Here is a 20,367-nt window from a genome sequence, read left to right as displayed (position 1 = left end):
ATAGCCACCAGATATCAGCATTTCAACACACAAACAAGGCAGGGGAGCGTGTTTTGGGGATTCACAGACGGTAAACAACACTCAACGTCCTGGCCTGATTCAGCAACAACTTTAGGAAAGAATCAAACACAAGAATGATATAAAAAGGTCAAACATTACAGGACAAACAATGAGATTAACCTTTCACTGATAAGAGTGTTGCAGAGCTTCAGCACTGTAAAGGGACTGTTTTTTACTGACATTATATGTGGGATTGACTTTTTTTATGTAAAAACTGTTCTAGTAACTGTCAAAGATGATAATATAAGTTAAAAGTTAATTTTTTTTTAATCTTCAGGGTCTTGAGCTGAAGCTGTGAGAAAAATAAAGACTTTTGAATACTCAAGAGGTTAAAAAAGAGTTGAATCTGTGAACCAAAGTTGAGATTGACAGTTGATTGTTTCAGAGAACTGTGAAGGGGCTGCATTGGATGTATGACTGACCATTAAAATGACTTTATTTAACTAACAACACCAACTAGATGCTACCTGGGAAATAGAATGGGGCGGGGAACAGTTTATTTTCCAATTCCTACCACATGACTTCTGGTACATTTGATCTGGAACCCTTTTTTTAAATATACCTTCATTTTGATCTCATCTACACAGTTATATTTTCGTGAGTGCATTTTTGCATGGTTGTACACCTTCACAAAATCTTCCTACAGACACACAGAAACACACACAGACTCACGAGGTGAAAATGATTCCAACAACGCTATTGCGGCTGGCAATAAAGAAGTAAAAAGTCATATGGTCCATCATTGCTACTAAAATATTGAATTGATTTCTGTCACATGCTGCACTAAAATCATGCTCATACCAGGAGGCAATAAGACTTCACAAACAAGCTTCAATAGAGGTTAAACAACACTGGAAAGACAGGAGAGCCTCAACATCTCAGTCCTCAGACGAGCATTTGTCAGAGCGACAGCAGAGCTGCTATCGAGAGAAGTTTCCATTCTTCCACGTTTCCAGTTGAGGTTCATCAGTCTTTCTCGACAACAGAGAAGAGACTCTGCCAAACACCGGTGAGTTGAGCTTCTAGGTTTTTAGTAAATATCAACTCTTTACTTTGTATATGACATAGAAAGTTAACCCTCCTGATGTGTTCTTTTTCCCCCCCTTACTTTAGTGTTCACGGTCAAATTTGACCCGTCCTGTTTGAACTGCTATTACATTAACACAAAAAGCATTAATCATCACCAAATGTAATTTAACACCCTTTCAAACTGTAAATATTGTATCAGATTACTGGTATACATGAAAAACTGCAGTAAATATACAAACAATAGACACTGAACATGTATTGCGTGTGCCAGGTGTGATCCATGTGGGGGGATGGGCACATAAGAGCGGGAAATGTATAAAATTGTTCTGTGTGTGTGTGTGTGTGTGTGTGTGTGTGTGTGTGTGTGTGTGTGCCAGGTGTGATTCACATGGGGGGATGGGCACATAAGAAGGGGAAAACACATCTAGTGTATGTGTTTGTGTGTGTGTATTTGTGTGTGTGTGTGTGTGTGTGTGTGTGTGTGTGTGTGTGTGTGTGTGTGTGTGTGTGTGTGTGTGTGTGTGTGTGTGTTTTATCTGATCCGGATGGTTACTAATTACATTTCTTTATGGACCGGGAACACCATGGGTGTTACAAAGTTGACTAAATCATCCAAAACTCAATGAAAGTGGTGATCAGCAATTGTATATGTTCAATTATAAAACGGACACGTCAAATCAAGCAATCTGATTGGTTCTTAGCCGTGATATAATCAGCGTATACCACGGGTAGAATTGTAGTTACTTTTCACAACAAGTCAGTATCCCTCCGCGTCTGAGAAAAACTGTATACAAACTGGGACAAGAAAACCGCGGAGAAACTTGTAACGGGGCAGAAACCCTCCTTTTTACGCAACGGTCCAGACATAGACATCAAACGGCAAAACATATTCAGTTGCCAGTTACTTTGGCATTAGGGCAGGGATATCTAGATACTTTCCAAGGTTTGACATAATGAATTGTGCTACTTTTAAAGCAAGCAACGATGTTTTCAAATCTGTAATCAAAAAGGTCCGCAAAAACGCTATCGACCAATCAGATTGCTTGATTTGACTTGTCCGTTTTATAAATATTATAGAGTGGCGAAGTCACGCCCATCTACTTCCGCCCCATGGGACCTTATTTCGGAAAAATAATGTATTGAAGTCAATGGAGAGAGAAAACTTATCTTTCGATCCCGTTTGAATTGTGCCATGAATTACACATATGATGTTTGTCAATCTTAAAAAATCATTTCCATGTCAAAAAAGTCACAGTTTGTCGTAAAACTGTTGAAATATAAGACTATGAAAAATGCGCAACTAGAAAGACTACAAATCCCAGAGTCGCGTAAGTGATGTCACAATTGTTTTCCTCCACTAAGAGATAGCTAAGATCAGCACCATATAGATATAATCTATCTATATGCATACCTGCCAACCCTACCGATTTGGGCGGTAGTCTACCGCTTTTGACATGTTTCTACCGCCTACCGATTTAGCTGACTCTCCCTACCGATTTTCAATCTTCCCAAACTATAACAAATAAAAATGACACTACATAGACACTGGACTCGACTTTTGGCGGACACCGTTTGCAGCGTGTCTGTGATCCCATCATACAAACAGTCCTCTGTGTTTCAGTCGATCGCGAGATGTGTCTAAAAATAGAACAACAATATTCTGTTTTATCGTTAATGTCCTATAACATAATCTTCCTGTGCCAGAATAATGCACATGAACGCATCAAAGCTTTGTGCTTGGCGTGACCCCATGTATCGGGGCGTGGCTGGTAGGCAGTGGGCACTGGGCAGTGGGCACTAGTTTGCTGTGCAGTCCGCACACACAAGACCACAATTATGGCAGAAGCAAAAGAGCCCAACATATATAATTTTCACTCTGAGTGGGGAGGATGATTATTTTTGTATCTATTCCAATTCAAAGTCTATCTGTCTCATCTGCAATGCGAGCGTGGCTTTATCGAAGAAGGGTAATTTAGGAGCGGCATTTCAAAACAGTGCACAAACGCTACGAGACGGAATTCCCTCCTAATTCTGCCCTACGCTCCCAAAAGGTGAGGGACCTGAAAGGACAGCTAAATGCACAGCAGTCCATTTTCACCAGGCCCAACAACAAGAGCAAGGCTGCTACCATAGCATCTTATCGTGTCAGTCACGTTCTTGCAAAACACATGAAGTCTTTCAAAGACGGCGAAGTTGTGAAAGAAGCATTCCTGGAGGCTGCCGACGCGCTTTTTGGGGACAGTAAACATAACAGTAGCATTTCAACAGGTTTTTGATATAATAAAAACTCAAGTTAGATACTGTTATTAATCAGCTGTAAGTTTTAGTTTGTTTGAACTTATTCATTATAATTATTGTACAAAATGGTATAAGAATGCAAACTTTAAGATCTGTTCTGTTTAAATTGATTATAGTCTATTATCAATTCAGAAACTAGTGTTGCTTGCATCCTATTTTAAAGGCATTTCTTTTTATACTCTACTAAAATGCAAAAAAAAGAAAAGGGTTTGATTCTATTAATTTTGTCTTTTTTATTGCACTTTGGCAGCAGATTCCTGTGTAGCTTCAGATCTGAGTTGTCTTATTAGTAAAACTAATTTATACTTTTGTAGCAACACTATTTTTATATAATGGCAAAGAAAGGGTTCAGTCTTTTCTTTTTTTCCTGTATCATATGTGGCAGCACTGTTCAATGTTTCTTGAAAACATTACCCACTGTAGTATGTGACGTGTGAATAAACTCCCAACTCTGTATCAACAACACTGTTGTGTAACTTCAGTTAAATACTTGTGTGTGTGTTGATTAGAAAGAGGTAAGATAAAGGATCTGCAGTATTTTATGAAGTATTAATCGTACAAAGGTCAGTTTTATACAAGTAGAAGTGTGTATTTACCTGGTAGTAGGCTGTCAGTAATGGCTACGCCTCTCTATTTGGACTGGTAGATCTCGGCAGACTGGCCACTTTAAAAGTAGCTCTCGGTTAAAAAAAGGTTGGGCACCCCTGATCTACACTGTCAAGGTTCAAGGTTCTTTATTGTCAAACTAACATAGCTACAGAGTAATTATGTCGTTGAAAATCTTATGTCACAGGCTTCTCCAACAATGCAACTGAAAGAGGACCAGAAACACATTAAAAATATAATAAAATGTGGAGACTTTGGGATATTTATCTCCCATTCTTTTACTTTTCGGGCATTTTACAGACCAAACATGTCGTTGATGTCACTGTTTAGTGTTTACCAAACTACCACTTTTTCTGAAAAATGCATAAAATGATGCAATATATGTTAAATACATGGTTTATACATGTAATTACTGGGGTTCTGATTACCTCATTTGGGTGTGCACATTTGCCGCGCGCAAACCTACCTCTTTTGGATTTGGAAAGGTTGGCATGTATGTATATGGCGCTGGCTAAGATAAGATAACTTTAACAAGATGCCTGTGTGCTTAGTACCAGGTTGTTATTATACCAGCAATGGGTCTTGCTCGTTCTTTCGCTTCCCGTCTGATGAAAGGACCAGGAGTGGCTTGATCAAGCTAGCTAGTAGCTAGCACGTTAGTTAGCATTACAGCCTTGTCATTTTTATTAGCCTTAACATGAAGTAACATTAAGTAACCCAAAATGTTAAACAGTAAGAGTAGTAGTCATATTTCGTGAACCCTTTGAAGAGTACTGTCACCGGTGTGATCATTCTATAATACACAATTTAAGCCCGGGGGAGAAATGCTAACGCTAACGCTAGCATCGACGATCTTCTCTACTTCATGCTATCTGCACAAATGGTTGACATTAAACATTAAAACGACCAGGCAGTTCAGAGAGAATCAAAGGAAGGCAGGCAGGCAGCTTTGCATGACATTCTTCAGGACGTGTTTCATTGTGGTGATAGTGATGGTAGTCAATCGTTTTGTTGACAAGACAGTAGTGACGGCCATCTTGGTGACGTGTGTTGTTGACCAGAGATGTAGTTCATTGAGCGTTTCACACAAACAAATGTGTTACTTCACAGTTTTACGACACATTTTTTTTTTTTGACTTGCAAAATTATCTTTTAAATTGACAAACATCATATGTGTAATTCGTGGCACAATTCAAACGGGATCGAAAGATAATCTTTCTCTCTCCATTGACTTCAATACATAATTTTTCCGAAATAAGGTCCCATGGAGGTCCACCGGAAGGGGAGGGACTTCGCCACTCTATTACATTTCGTCCGTTACGAAACAAACTTACAAAGCTTAAGATGGAAACATTTAAGGTTAACTTCGACCTCCAGGGTGGTCTTACTATGGAGGAGTGGATTGAGGAGTGCCTATCTCCAGAAAAAAAAACACCTAAACGACGACATGCAGAGCCACATGAAGAGCAGGTAGACCAACTGGAAAAGTACCACCATTCAAAAGCTTTCTGATGCGGGTCTTGAAACAAAGCAGAGAAATTATGACCGTTAGTGGCCACAGGTGCGAAAGCTCTCTCCAGAGCTACTGGAAGCCGAATCTCGGGGACCGGAGAAAGTGGAGCAATATTCTCGCCACGCCAAGCAACAGCCTAGAACAACCTCAGCCTATAACCACGTAAGCCATTCTACTGATGCTGGACAGTTTTTCACTGGGTGCACAATAAATGGCAACAAACAAATGAATGTAAATAAATAGCCAAATAATCGATCAACGCTCTCTGTCTAATATGTTCGCTAGCTGTTAGTGTTGTTGCATAGCAACCAGCTCGCACTCGCATGTTTTTTGCAGAAGGCAACGGAGGGACTATTTTATTTTGAACATCATTATTTACTCATAAAAACTATTTAAATTAGAGTGTGTATTTTTCTTTCATATTGCCACACTTGGTAACCGTTTTATAAAACGAACCACGCCCCTTAGCTGTGATATACTGAGCATATACCACGACAGGGGCGCCGTAAGGGGGTGAAAAGTTAGGACGATTCTAAGGGCCCGTGACTGACAGGGGCCCAAACTATTTTAGAACATTAAGAAAAAAATGTTTAAGTAGCCAATAGGTGCGTTCACACCGGAGTACTTTGGTGTACTTTTCCCACAATAGTTCATCAGAACTACGATATATTTGCGTTCACACCAAAAAGCCCCAGGAACTAAAGTAGCTCAACTTAGTTCGCGAGACTCGCTTTTCAGTCCCTGCTACAGAGCAGGGTCTGTCGTGGGAGAAAACAGTTCGTACGTCTGATTTATGGGCTCAGAACAGTCTCATAATACACACATGCACACAGAAGGATTCACACTTGTATTTCATGATCCACAAAAGGATTCACACTTGTATTTCCGGATCCACACTTGTGTTTTTCAATGCACACACAAATGTGTTCCGTTTCATATACATGTAAATAAAATCCAAATACAGAAAAAAGTTTTACATATGTATTTTTGATCCTCACATATTTGTTTTCCGTTTAAAACCGCTGCACCTGCAAACACAAACCGCTTTCTGTGCATGGATCGCTCTGCATTCGTGTGTGGGTTTTTTGAGACTCCCCTGACGGTGACCCGATTCGTACTTGTAATTTTTTCTATCTATAGCCAATCAGATGTCTCCTCAATTCTAAGCCAATCACATGAGCGCGCCCCCACAAGGGTAGATTTCTTGCGTTCATGACGTAGCGCTTCATGTACGCATTTTGCGCTGTCCGGAGCTGACAGGTCCATGGAGCCTGCCTGCAGGCGCTAATCTCAGGACACCTCCACTCTCAGTACATTACCACTTTCCGATCAGGAAATGCACGCAAATACAAGCCTTTATATTATTAAGGTACAGTGCCACTTTCCGAACCATTAATGAATGCTTGTGTACACAAAAACGGCAGGCAAAACTGTTTTAAATGTGTGTTTCCTGTATGGCGATCAGCTGCTTTATTTATGTCTGTATGAAGTTGTTGTGAGTGTGGAGGGAGCAGCTACAGGTTAGCTTAGCCTAATCGATCAGTGCACTACGAAGCCAGTGCTAGACAGTGAACTGTCAACGGGGGGAGCCCCGCCGGTCATTATCGGCCGATATTCACTCTTAATAGTTTGATCGGTGCTCTCTATAAAGGCCGATCAGGAGAGCTGGATCTGATCGATATGGACATAAACGCGAGTGAAGTTTTAGCGAGCTGCATGAGAAACTGACGGGCTGTCAGGAGAGAGGGAGGGAGAGAGGAAAAGAGATGATCCTTACTCCCGTGTTATTATCCGGTCATAGTCCGGTAATTACCTAACGGAAACGCTGCTACACAATTCTTATTATTATTATTATTGAAACATGACCGGTAAGTTTCAAATTTGTCCGGTAAAATTAAATTCTGTCCGCGGAAACCCTGCTCCGGACTACGCAAAATGCGTATATGAAGTGACATGAACGCAAGAAATCTACCCTCGTGGGGGCGCGCTCATGTGATTGGCTTAGAATTGAGGAGACATCTGATTGGCTATAGATAGAAAAAATTACAAGTACGAATCGGGTGACCGTCAGGGGAGTCTCAAAAAACCCACACACGAATGCAGAGCAATCCATGCACAGAAAGCGGTTTGTGTTTGTAGGTTCAGGGGATTTAAACGGAAAACAAATATGTGAGGATCAAAAATACATATGTAAAACTTTTTTCTGTATTTGGATTTTATTTACATGTATATGAAACGGAACACATTTGTGTGTGCATTGAAAAACACAAGTGTGGATCCGGAAATACAAGTGTGAATCCTTTTGTGGATCATGAAATACAAGTGTGAATCCTTCTGTGTGCATGTGTGTATTATGAGACTGTTCTGAGCCCATACTGATTGGCTGTGCGGAATGCAAACCACGCCCATTTGACTCTGATCTGAAATCATCGGAGCGGTGGAATTGATGAGGATGTCTCGGCGCTTCTGGCGATTTACTCGGAGGACGCAAAGTGCGGAATTCAGAAGCTTCTACTGCATGCAGTTTCAGTGGATCAGCAAAGTTAGCAGACCTGGCAAAGTCATGTCGTGACGACTACGAAGGTAAAATAAAATACATGCACTGCACTGTTTTAATCTGCACAATACTGGTCTTAGATGTACTTTTATTTGCTCAGTAGATCGAGCTAGCCATGCTAGAACTAGCTAACGTTAGGTCCAAGCTGGTTAACAACATCTAGCTAGCTAGCTATTCTCAGCCGTGCCCGCTATAAACACGTATTGACTTGTGAATAAGTGTGCAATGTTCTGTAATTTGCTTCACTAACTCATGGCACTAATCGTGTGTTTCAGGCGAGGTGTTTCTCTCAGGATTAGAAACTAGTTTTCCCCTCCGGGATAAAACGATAATATAACGTTAGCAATTAGCATGCTAGCTGGACCTCTGTGGCTACACTGAGGTAAACAATAGATTGTAGTTGCTATAATTTCAAGTAATTTGCAACATTCATTCTACATGTTAATGGTAAAAGCTTAAACAGTTGATTACCTGCATGCCACAAAGACTGATGTTCTAATATTTTTGCACATTTAAGTAGAAATGTAATTGAAATTCTATTTACTGCCTAAACATTGTTCCTTGTATTATCCTAAATAGTTTGACCTTGTTTCCTCAGAAGGCTTCTCAGACTACATGGAGGATCCCTCAGAGAAACACAGTTTCCACGTTCAGTTCCCCCCCGCTGAGAGTAGGCAGCTCCACACCCTGTGCCCGGTCAGCGGACACCATCAGGACTACCATCCTGACCGCTGCTGCCATACTGCAGCAAACAGGAGGGAACGGAGGTGAAAACACACTTTATACATTTAGATATGTGGAGCACAAAGAAAAGCATTGCTAAAAAACATGTAGCAGCTAAACTGTGGATAACAAGTAAACCACATTGGTTTGTTATTCAATATTCAAAAGCTTTTTGAATCATTACATGTCACTTGTTAGACGCTTTTATCCAAAGCTTACATACTCAATACTGTGGGCAATCCCCACAGGAGCACTTTGGGGTGAAGTGTCTCAGGGACACAACGACATGCTGACTGCAGTGGGGTTTGAACCTGTGCTCCCCTGATCCGAACACCAATGCACTTATCCACACGCCTCCCTATCATATCCTGAGAGCCCTCCATCCCCCAATTGCTAGTGCCTTCACCATTTAAAATGTTAATAGTCAAATCAAAGGTGTTCCCTGTGTTCCTCCTGTTGTGTGCCTGCAGAGACAGATTTGGACAATGTTGTGTCGTTGTTGCGATTAAACTGATCTTGTATCTTGCATATTTCACCTTAGGAAAGTGGGCACGCGATGACAGCTTCCTTGACACCATCATGGCGATGGCCCGCCGTGCCATGGTCAGCAAGGAGAATGAGGACCTGCGTGCCAAGGAGATGCACGACGAACGGCTGCTGCATTCACACAAGGCCCAGGAATCGAGGTGGAGCAACAAAATACCTTTCTGGCTGGGCTTCTGGCAGTGCTAAGCGAGCTGATTAAATCCAACAGGCCTTCAATACAAAAATTAAGAAAAACTTGTCGTTGATAAACTGTACAATGACTTGTTGGGAGGCGTGTGGTGCAGTGGCCTGGTGCGTTGGTGTTCGGATCAGGGGAGCACAGGTTCAAACCCCACTGCAGTCAGGATGTCGTTGTGTCCCTGGGCAAGACACTTCACCCCAAATTGCCTACACCTGTGACAGTTAATTTTGTATTAATGTGATTATATATATATGCCACTGTTATTAATACTGACACCTAACTTTGCACAAAGGTGTGTCTGCTGCTGAGCCTACCTATTGTTATTATATATATATATATATATATATATATATATATATATATATATATATATATATATATATAGATATATATATATATATATATATATATATATATATATATATATATATATATATATATATATATATATATATATATATATATTGCCACTGTTATTATATTGTTTTGATACTACTGACACTTATTGATCTGCTGCTGATAAATAAAAGAGAACCTACATGCACGGCACTAGCATCATGACTGTCTTTGTTTAAACCAGCAGCAGTGCAGCGGTACACAGACTAACCTGTGTGTGTGTAACGTAGTTCTTCAGGTGTGCATGCTTAACATGTATGTTAACATGTATGTATACAAACGTTTTTAAAGAGCTTTCAACCTCATCCCATTGTCTTTAACACACATTTAACATAATATACTCATTAATATACAGTATGAGTACTGTTTTGATACTGACATTTAATCTTTGCACTAAGGTGCGTCTGCACTATTGTAATTGTGTCTGTTGACTGGTAAATAAAAGAGAACCAAATGCACTGTACAAAATATCAGCTTTATTGTCAATTTACAATTTCCATGCTGTTCAGATGCCTCTCCACAACGTTGCTTCCAGGCGAATACAGAGGAGTTGAAAAGAGCCCTTGGACATTCGGAAATCTTCGATCCACTGCACATGTTGGCACCTTCTCCCACCAAGCCGATGTTCTATTGTTCACCCAGAGTTCCGTAGTATTCGCATATCTGGAACACATACAAAGACACAAATTAGCCCTACATAACTCCATAAATCCTACATTAGATAGTATTAATGTGATTTAATGAACGTACCATTGCTGTTCTTTGGGCGTGATAACGGTCATCATCCTCGGCTGTACAACGGCGAAACATGTCCATCGCGTGTGATTTCGTCGTCTAATCCTTTTGTTAAGGCTTCTTAACCGCCTTCGCCTCCGACTCAGCATTTCTATTGCATTTGAATGGTCGATCTGTATTTGTATTTGTGGCTGAGTTATTGGCTTAAATAACTCCGTTACGAAGCTGTATAACACGACCACCAAAACGTCAACTCCATACCGTGTCTGAGGTCGGAAGGTAAACAGAAGCATCCAGCGGAAGCGGAAGTTTTTTTTCTTCTTCTCTCGGTTTTTTGGCGGATTGCAACTTTAAGGTGCATACCGCCACCTACTGTACTCGCCGTGAAGTTGTTTGCAGCCTGCCAGGAAAACCTAAGCAGAAGAAGAAGAAGTGACGTCAGCGGCTCATTTGCCTAATCCACCCCCAGGAACTCATTTTGGTGTGAACGCGATCTGCTTTAGTTCGTCAGAACTAAAAGAACTCTCATGAACTAAAGTTCTCAGGAACTACTGTGGGAAAAGTACTTGGTGTGAACGCGCCTAATGTGATATCTTTTCATGGGGCCCAAAATCCCTGGCGGCACCTGTCGTGAGCTATTGCTTAAATGTCTACTGTGAAGGATATCATAAAGCCTTAATGCAATCGAATGTAAAACAAAAAAGTTATGATTGATGAAAGTAGTAAATCGGTCAGATTTGACACGAGCACAACAGGAGGGTTAGACTTGTTTCAAATCGTAATCATGTTTTTATATTAGTAGGACATATTTTATATTTTTATATTAGTAGGACATCTTTTAAAATTATTTTTCACTGAAACTACAGTGTTATATATTTGTATATTTTTAAGCCATGTAAGCAGCACTATTTTTACCCTCATAGTCAAGGATAAAGTATCTTGCAAATGATTGAAAGGATTGGCATTAAACATAGACATTGATGATCATCAGATAGTGAATCCTGATTACTATTAGTTCATAATTAGTTCAAATGAACACACATAAATCCCGGACTCTGCTTGTCACTCTCATTTCTACATTGTCAGACCTATTCTAACTTGAATTGTTCTGTATGTTTTTCAACAATGTCTGAAATGTCTTAGTGGGATTTGGAGATACATTGAAATACAATGGGATGATTGTTTGTACTTTACACGAAAAAAAGGCTTTGATACTTTATGTTCTCGAAAATCAAACTAACATGTTGTCCTTCGTGACAGTAATCTTGCACATTGCTGCCTCTCGGGTTTCATACGGAATTGCAACTATAAACTTAAAGGGGACCTATCATGCAAAATGCACTTTTTTATGTCTTTTATAGATAAATATGTGTCCCCGGTGTGTCAGGGAACTCACGCAGCGTCAGAAAATAAAACCCTCTCTCTTTTCCTCCGTACCCAAATCTTTAAAAACGGGGTACAACGGAGCTGATCCAGATTTGCGTCCGATATGACATAATATCGGATATGTGGACCCACGGCACTATCAGAAAGTTGCTATCAGAAACAATGCCCGACTGTTTTGGACATAATAGAGTGCCACAGTGACGCGTCCTAAAACCCGGAAGTAAGTTAGCATTTTACCACTTCCGGTTCCTTCACAAAAAGCAATAAAATTTCTCCATAGGATTTTGGAAAATAGCTCGAAATAAGGTCTGTGGTTGACACAAATTGAAGAGACAGATCACGTTTTGTTCTACGACATTAAATACATCAGCAGTGACCTCACTGGTGATTTCTGAAGAGTTTATGTGTCTGAAAAACGATGGTTGTTAACAAGTGGCTGAATAGGACTACAGAAGTTGTCGAGGCCGTTGTACGTCATTACACCGAACACGTAAACACTCCCGCTAAGTTTGTTTTTCCCCGTGTTCTGCTTGAAAGCAATACTTGCCTCCTGCAAACTGTTAAAACAAACGCTTCAACTTGTACAATTTTGAATCTGTATTTTTTAATATGGATCTTAAGTTGGCGTGACGTTGAAGCAACGACCCTGCTGTAGTTCGTTTATAGCTAACGTTAGCATTTTGCTTCTGGCGACTAGATTTATGATTCGAAAATTATAAAAGTAGAGTAGACATGTGGATATTATCCGGCTGAACAAAACGTGATCCGTCTCTTAAATGTGTGTCAACCACAGACCTTATTTCGAGCTATTTTCCAAAATCCTATGGAGAAATTGCATTGCTTTTTTGTCGAAGGAACCGGAAGGAGTTTACTTCCGGGTTTTAGGATGCGTCACTGTGGCACTCTATATGGTCGGTGTTTACATTAGCATCGCTAACACTCAGAGCTAACCTGTACTGGAGAGCATGTGTGTGAAGAAGCAGGAAATAAAAAGGAACTCACCTTGTGGTATAACCGGCAAGAGAGAAAGCCTTTGAGCTCCATACTGTTTCAGAAAGAATCCTTGATAATCCATGATATGGCGTTTCATCACGGCACTTTTTAGTTTAGACAGTAGCTGCTGGGTCCCGCATGAGCTCAGCCCCCTCCTTTTGTTTTTAACAATTCTTTTTTTTTTAAAAAAGCTTTATACCCAAAATCAGCACTTTTGAAACAAGAAGTGAAATAGAGGGATATGAGGCATGGCTAAAATGGGTGATCTGTTTGGTATTTTTAGCAAAACACTTCATAGACATGTTTTTTATATATTTTTATATAACTGAGACCTAGCTATTGCCTAAAAATAGCAAGATAGGTGCACTTTAAAGGGCCCATGTCATGGCCATTTCCACTGATCATAATTACATTGTTGAGGTATACTAAAATAGATTTATACTGTGCAATTTTCCAAACTCACATTGGTTTCGCATACAGCATCTCTGTCAAGCATGTGTATTCAGCAGTATTCACTTTCTCCACTAAACGACTCGTTGGAGCTCTTGCCCCCCCCTCCCTGTGAGCCTAGTGTGCTCCGATTGGTCAGCTCGGCCACTCGTTCTGATTAGTCAACCACCAGAGAGGCTGCGCCCATGTCAGTGCTTTTCCCGGCTGCTCTCAGCGTAACATCAGTCTTATCATGGCGTCGGTACAGCGGTATATTTTATATACATATATATTTTTAACTGTTGTTATAGAAGAGTGTGACGGCCCCAGGGCCTTTGTCTTACGATGGGGTGGAGCTGAAGAGGCTAATCAGCACGATCACGGACACCTCCGGACACAGTCTCTCTCCAAAGCGGCTGCAGGAAGACTAACTCTGCGATCCTCTCAACCACCTCTCTGCATTTACCACAATAAATGTGCCGTGGTTTTGTAAACTCGTGTATGTCTCCTTGTCTTTCCGTTGTGGCCTACGAGCTACTCTCATAACAAAGAGTAAGTTATTTTTACCCGTTATAAACTACTACTGTTTGATGAGAAATCAAATCATGGTTTGCTATATATGAATTCAGGGAAGAAAGGATAGGCCTACTAAGTATTTCCATTAAACTTTATTTTTAGAAATGTACAAAATGAACATAAATATACATATATACACACGGTATATCATTCATTCCTCCTCCTCGCATCTTGCCCGCGCACAGTCGGTGCGGTGCCTTTTAGCACGAGCCCTCAGTAGTAGTCGAAGTCCCTTCCCCGTCATGGATTGTCCGCCAGGATCTGGCTGGACGAAATCAAATGCAAATCACAAAATATTAGAGAAACTTAGTTGTTTTAGATTCGTTAGTAGTAGTTGTGTAATGAACAGCTTGCCTGCTAATATGCTAACCTAGCTTTGTTTACCTTGGTAGCTAACACAATATGAACGTTAGCTTGGAGGAAAGGCAACTATAATGCAGTGTAATAAAACTACTATGAACAAAAGCTAGTGGTTCATATTAGGCTAGCAATAACGTGTTTATAATTGCAATCGTATACGGGTATTCTGCTACCATACAATGTAACTTGCATGAATACATTGTTTTGCGCTAGCATACAGCTAGCCTCGTTAGCTACATGCAGTATATGTACGGTCACAATGTACGGTAAATCACAATACAGTATACTGTATGAGTATTCCGTGTGTGTGACTGCAGACATTCTCCTGCCATGACAAACATGTAAGGCCATCTGCTGACATTGTAGTTGATATATTTAAACGCTAGCAACGTAGCATCACAAAAATGTTTTTCCGACCAAAACTAGCTCTAGCTACGTGTGTTAGATCGCTACGCCAGCTATAATGTAATTAAGTTTCGCGACTGACCGGCAAATCACCCGGAGTATACTGTCAATAGGTATTTTGTGTGTGAATGCAGACATTCTCCTGCTATGAGATACATGTATGCAAGGCCATCTGCTGATATTAGAGTTGATATATGGAAACTCTAGCAACTTAGTTAGCACAGTTAGCACTGTGTCAATGGCTTAGCAGTCCAACACAGTTTACACATTTAAACAGTCTTGTTTGATAAATACACAAATAACAATGCAAACTTACAGGTTGTATACCCAGATCTTCCCCTGCTCCAAACGGTCCAAACAAGCTGTGCATATCCGGCCTCAAACTGGGCAATGTTTTGGAAGCTTTCGTCTGTGAAATGCCGGTTCTTCGAACCTCTGGAGGAGGAACACGCCGCTGCTGGTGTGGCCATAGCTCTTCGGGATTGGTCCATTTCGTTCCGGGTACCGCATGACATCAGGCGGTACCCGGAACTAAATGGAAGACTCAAATGGGCAGTGACGTATCTCCAACGAGGCGTTTTGGGGAGGTATTTTCTGTGTTAGAGTTTTACTCGCTACAGGGTGTACTTTGAGGGTTTTGACTCTGCACACCGTTTACATGCATAAAAACCTTCATAACACACAAGGGGACGGGTAATAACCGGAAAAGCATGACATGGGAGCTTTAAGTCAGGTTTATTTGTCAAACTGTGGCTTTGAACTATAGGTCCCTCCTGATCTCTCACTGATCTAATAATCATAATATAGGATAATGGCATAGAACCTGACGTGGTGAATCAGACCTAACCCTAACCCTTTTTGTGAGCGCAGGAAGGCAAAACAGAAAACCATTGAAAAAGCCCAATTACCTCAGACAGAGAGTTCAGAGCCTTATTATGACAACTTGCATATAGGGTAGGATTTAGGATCTGAGTTTACGACTTCAAGGGAGTCAAAAGTTGAGTAGCAGGATTTAATGAGATGGTTGACACAAGGTTCAAAGTTCAGTCAGAAATGCAATGTGATGCGTGTTCTGGACGTAGATTTTATATTGGTAACCAATGGCCAATAAACAGTAGGAATTTGCTTGCTCCAGCAGGTGATCAGGGCCAATGGTTATTACTTCTGTCTTAACTGATACGTCACTTTCCATAAATGAAACTTATCGTTTGTCAGAGCTGCAGTGGAGACACGTCTCTGGATTTTCTGTCTGAAGGAATATTAAACTGAGTTTGTCAGTTCTTTCTCAGCACTTTACTCAAATATGGGTGAGTACAGCTGATAATATTTACTGAGTTTAAACAACCAGGATTAGCACAAAACGTACAGCTATAAACAAACAGGAAGTTACATCAGTTGAAGTAACTTTTCAGTTGAGTTAAAAAATACCTACAAAGTTATTTTGAATGCAGTAATCATACTTTATTCGTTATACAGATTTGACTTTGACTTGAAATATGTGTGTAACAAAATATTTAAATGAGGCCCTATAATATGCTTTTGGGGGTTTTCTCTTTCCTGTAACGTGTCATATCGGTTTGTGTGCATGTAAATGGTCTGCTAAGATTAAAGTCCCTGTGTTCCCTCCAGAGGGAGTTTCTCTCCCACACAACCCCCCCCCCCTGCCTGTAACTCCTCCATTGGACGTGTTTGTTTAATTCCTGAACATAGTGACATCACCATGTAAGACTTGCGCCTCTATTGGCTAGAGCTCCAACACATTGGCTAAGGGGCGGGACATCTCTAATCGGTTGACTAATCACAACAGAGTCAGCCAGCTAACCAATCAGAGCAGACTGAGCTCTGGTTTCCGACAGAGGGTGAAAAGAGGTGCTGCAGCACAGGCAGTATGAGAAAGATAAAGAGCTTTTTGAACATTAAAGCATGGAGACATGTCGCAGAGGCATAAAATACAATTATAAAACGTTAAAATACACATAATATGGCTTCTTTAATAATACTTTGATTTTTGTGTTCTCAGACATGTCTTCTGTCAGCTGTATGTTATCCGAAGAGCAGTTTCGGTGCGCCATTTGTCTGGATGTGTTCAGGGATCCAGTCAGCACACCATGTGGACACAACTTCTGCAAAACCTGCATCACTGCACACTGGGATAATAATTACAGATGTCCCTTGTGTAATGAGGGTTTTAAAAAAAGACCTTTTTTGAGGGTCAACACTTTGTTCTCTGAGATGGTTGGGGAGTTCAGACAGTCGGCTCAACAGAAAGCCAACCGCAAACGGTCACAGCAACAATCGTTCAAACCAGTAAATGTTCCCTGTGACTTTTGCACTGGTACCAAACTGAAGGCCCTGAAGTCCTGCCTGGTGTGTCTGGCCTCCTACTGTGAGACTCACCTGGAGCCTCATTTCAATGTGTCCGGTCTGAAAAGACATCAGCTGATCGACCCTGTGGAGAACCTGGAAGACAGGATGTGTCCGAAGCACGATAAACCTCTGGAGCTGTTCTGTAAGACCGACCAGACATTTGTCTGTCTGCACTGTTCTGCTTTAGACCACAAGATGCATGAGTTTGTTCCTCTGAAAGATGAATATGAAGACAAGAAAGTTGAGCTGGTGAAGACAGAAGCTAAAATTCAGGAGATGATCCAGAAGAGACGAGTAAAGATTGAGGTGATCAGACACTCAGTAAAGTGTAGTACAGAAAATGCGCAAATGGAGTTATCAGAAGGTGTTCAGGTCTTCACTTCTCTGAACAAGTTTCTTGACAGTGGCCTGAAAGAGCTCAGTCGAACACTAGGAGAGAAGGTGACAACAACACAGAAACAGGCTGAAGGCCTCATCAAAGAGCTGGAACAGGAAATATCTGATCTGAAGAAGAGAAACACTGACGTGGGGCAGGTCACACGCTCAGAAGACCACCTCCATGTCCTCCGAAGCTTCCCATTACTGAAAGCCGTACCACCCACAAAGAACTGGACAAAGGTCAACATCCATGTATCTTCATATGAGAAAACTGTGGAGGGGGCCTTGATCCAGCTGGAGGAGACCCTTAATAAAGAGATGAAGAAGCTGCTCGGTGAGGCTGAGCTGAAGAGGGTCCAGAAGTACGCAGTGGATGTGACTCTTGATCCTGATACAGCACATCCTGAACTCATCCTGTCTCCTGATAGGAAACAAGTGAGTCTTGGTAATGTAAAGAAGAATCTCCCAGACAACCCAGAGAGATTTTCTCATTATAATTTTGTTTTGGGAAGGCAGAGTTTCTCTTCAGGCAGATTTTACTCCGAGGTTCATGTTCAAGGGAAGCCTAAATGGAATATAGGAGTGGCCAGAGAGTCGATCGACAGGAAGGGAGAGTTCAAGATGAGGCCTCAGGATGGTTACTGGACTATATGTTTGAGAAATGGAAATGAGTACAAAGCTCTTGATGCTCCGTCAGTCCTTCTCTCTCTGAAGTCTCGGCCTCAGAAGGTGGGGGTGTTTGTGGATTATGAGGAGGGTCTGGTCTCCTTTTATGACGTATATACTGCAGCTCTGATCTACTCCTTCACTGGCTGCTGCTTCAACGGGAAAATCCACCCAATATTAAGTCCCTGTAATAATGATGGAGGCAATAATGCTGCCCCTCTGATCATCGTCAGACGTACTGTCAATCAAACCGCTTGATTTTTGAGATCAGCATGTTGAGCAATGCAAATAAAGCATTGCCAACAATATGATAACATACAGTGTATATATATATTTACACATAAACATGTCAAACAAAATGTGCATACTAAAATAGGCATAGCGGTCAATACTGGTATGCCAATGTATTATAGAAAAAGAAAGAAAAATCTGACCGATTTACTACTTTCATCAATCATAACTTTTTGTTTTACATTTGATTGCATTAAGGCTTTATGATATCCTTCACAGTAGACATTTGAACATATAAAATTGCTGATCACCACTTTCATTGAATTTTTGATTATTTAGTCAACTTTGTAACACCCGTCAAAAATGACCGCCATAAAGAAATGAAATTAGTAACCATCCGGATCAGACAAAACACACACACAAACACCCACACACGTCCCCCCCCCCCTTATGTGCCCATCCCCCCATATGAATCACACTTGGCACACACAAACACACACACACAGAACAATTTGATACATTTCCCGCTCTTATGTGCCCATCCCCCCACATGGATCACACCTGGCACACGCAATACATGTTCAGCGTCTATTCTTTGTATATTTACTGCAGTGTTGATGTATACCAGTAGTCTGATACAATATTTACAGTTTGAAAGGGTGTTAAATGACATTTGGTGATGATTAATGTTTTTTGTGTTAATGTAATAGCAGTTAAAACAGGACCGGTCAAATTTCGGGGGAAAACGAAGACAATAGGAGGGTTAAATGACAAGATTTAGAAGTCATTCATCGAAATACATATTCAGTTGAAATGTTATCTTAATTTGATTTATCATTTATCATTTGTGTTCTAAACTTAAATATTTTGTCTTCATATTTGGTTAGAAAATTAACAAACAAAAAAAAGGTTACTTTAAAAAAAGGTGCTTTTGTTTGACTTCTTGAAGAGAAAGAGTATTTGATCAGTGGTTTTTATTATGCCGAACAATGTAGTGATAATTAACATCGATTTATTGCTGGACTAGGGATGCAATTGTTCTGATCTTACTTATTTGAGTTGTACATTATTTGAGTGTGGGTATAATCGATGCCAGTTCATCTATAAAGATGTTGATACGGACAAAGTATTTTTTTAACTTTTATAAAGTTCTTTGTCAACCAACCATATTACAGCAGGTCAGGGTCTGAACCTAAATATATCAATAATTGTTTAGTAAATTAGAAGATTTTTACTCAAGAACTTTAAAAAGAAAAAAGTTAAAATCTGCAATAATTGAAAGGGTTTCTTAACAGGTCTACAGACAGTTTTAACTAGTGGACATTGTCCTGCACTTGGTCTTCCTCCTCATTCATAAAAGACAAACGTTGATTTATTAAGTCTATGTTAATGAATGAAAACATATTTTGTGATGAATGAAACTAATCTGTTGTACAGTATTACTCAAGTAAAATCTTGTGCATGAGAAGAAACTTTTTGTCAGTGTTTTATTTTAAAACTTGTCGGTATGCACAGGTTGGATTTATTTCCCTCCTAGCCACCAGATATCAGCATTTCAACACACAAACAAGGCAGGGGAGCGTGTTTTGGGGATTCACAGACGGTAAACAACACTCAACGTCCTGGCCTGATTCAGCAACAACTTTAGGAAATAATCAAACACAAGAATGATATAAAAAGGTCAAACATTACAGGACAAACAATGAGATTAACCTTTCACTGATAAGAGTGTTGCAGAGCTTCAGCACTGTAAAGGGACTGTCTTTTGCTGACATTATATGTGGGATTGACTTTTTTTATGTAAAAACTGTTCTAGTAGCTGTAAGAAAAAGATGATAAAATAAGTTAAAAGTAAAATTAAACTTCAGGGTCTTGAGCTGAAGCTGTGAGAAAAAGAAAGAGTTTTGAATGCACAAGAGGTTAAAAAAAGAG

The 20,367-nt window shown here is 40.4% G+C and overlaps 1 protein-coding gene across 2 annotated transcripts; it reads left to right on the top strand.

Moving 5' to 3' along the window:
• The first annotated feature begins 972 nt into the window (after positions 1-972).
• LOC117481755 (E3 ubiquitin-protein ligase TRIM39-like) lies at positions 973-18,706 on the top strand. 2 transcript variants are annotated; one of them, XM_034129642.1, is made up of 2 exons: positions 973-1,069; positions 16,814-18,698. In XM_034129642.1, the coding sequence occupies exon 2, from the start codon at positions 16,816-16,818 to the stop codon at positions 18,460-18,462; it is 1,647 nt and encodes a 548-aa protein (XP_033985533.1). In that variant the 5' UTR covers positions 973-1,069; positions 16,814-16,815; the 3' UTR covers positions 18,463-18,698. The 2 variants fall into 2 exon arrangements, with proteins under 2 accessions (XP_033985533.1, XP_033985532.1); XM_034129641.1 differs by lacking the exon at positions 973-1,069 and adding an exon at positions 16,006-16,100 and having other exon boundaries at positions 16,814-18,706.
• The last annotated feature ends 1,661 nt before the right edge of the window (positions 18,707-20,367 follow it).

This window comes from Trematomus bernacchii, unplaced genomic scaffold, assembly GCF_902827165.1.
Source record: "Trematomus bernacchii unplaced genomic scaffold, fTreBer1.1, whole genome shotgun sequence".
Lineage (NCBI taxonomy): Eukaryota > Metazoa > Chordata > Actinopteri > Perciformes > Nototheniidae > Trematomus > Trematomus bernacchii.
This window is presented reverse-complemented; position numbering and strand designations above follow the sequence as displayed.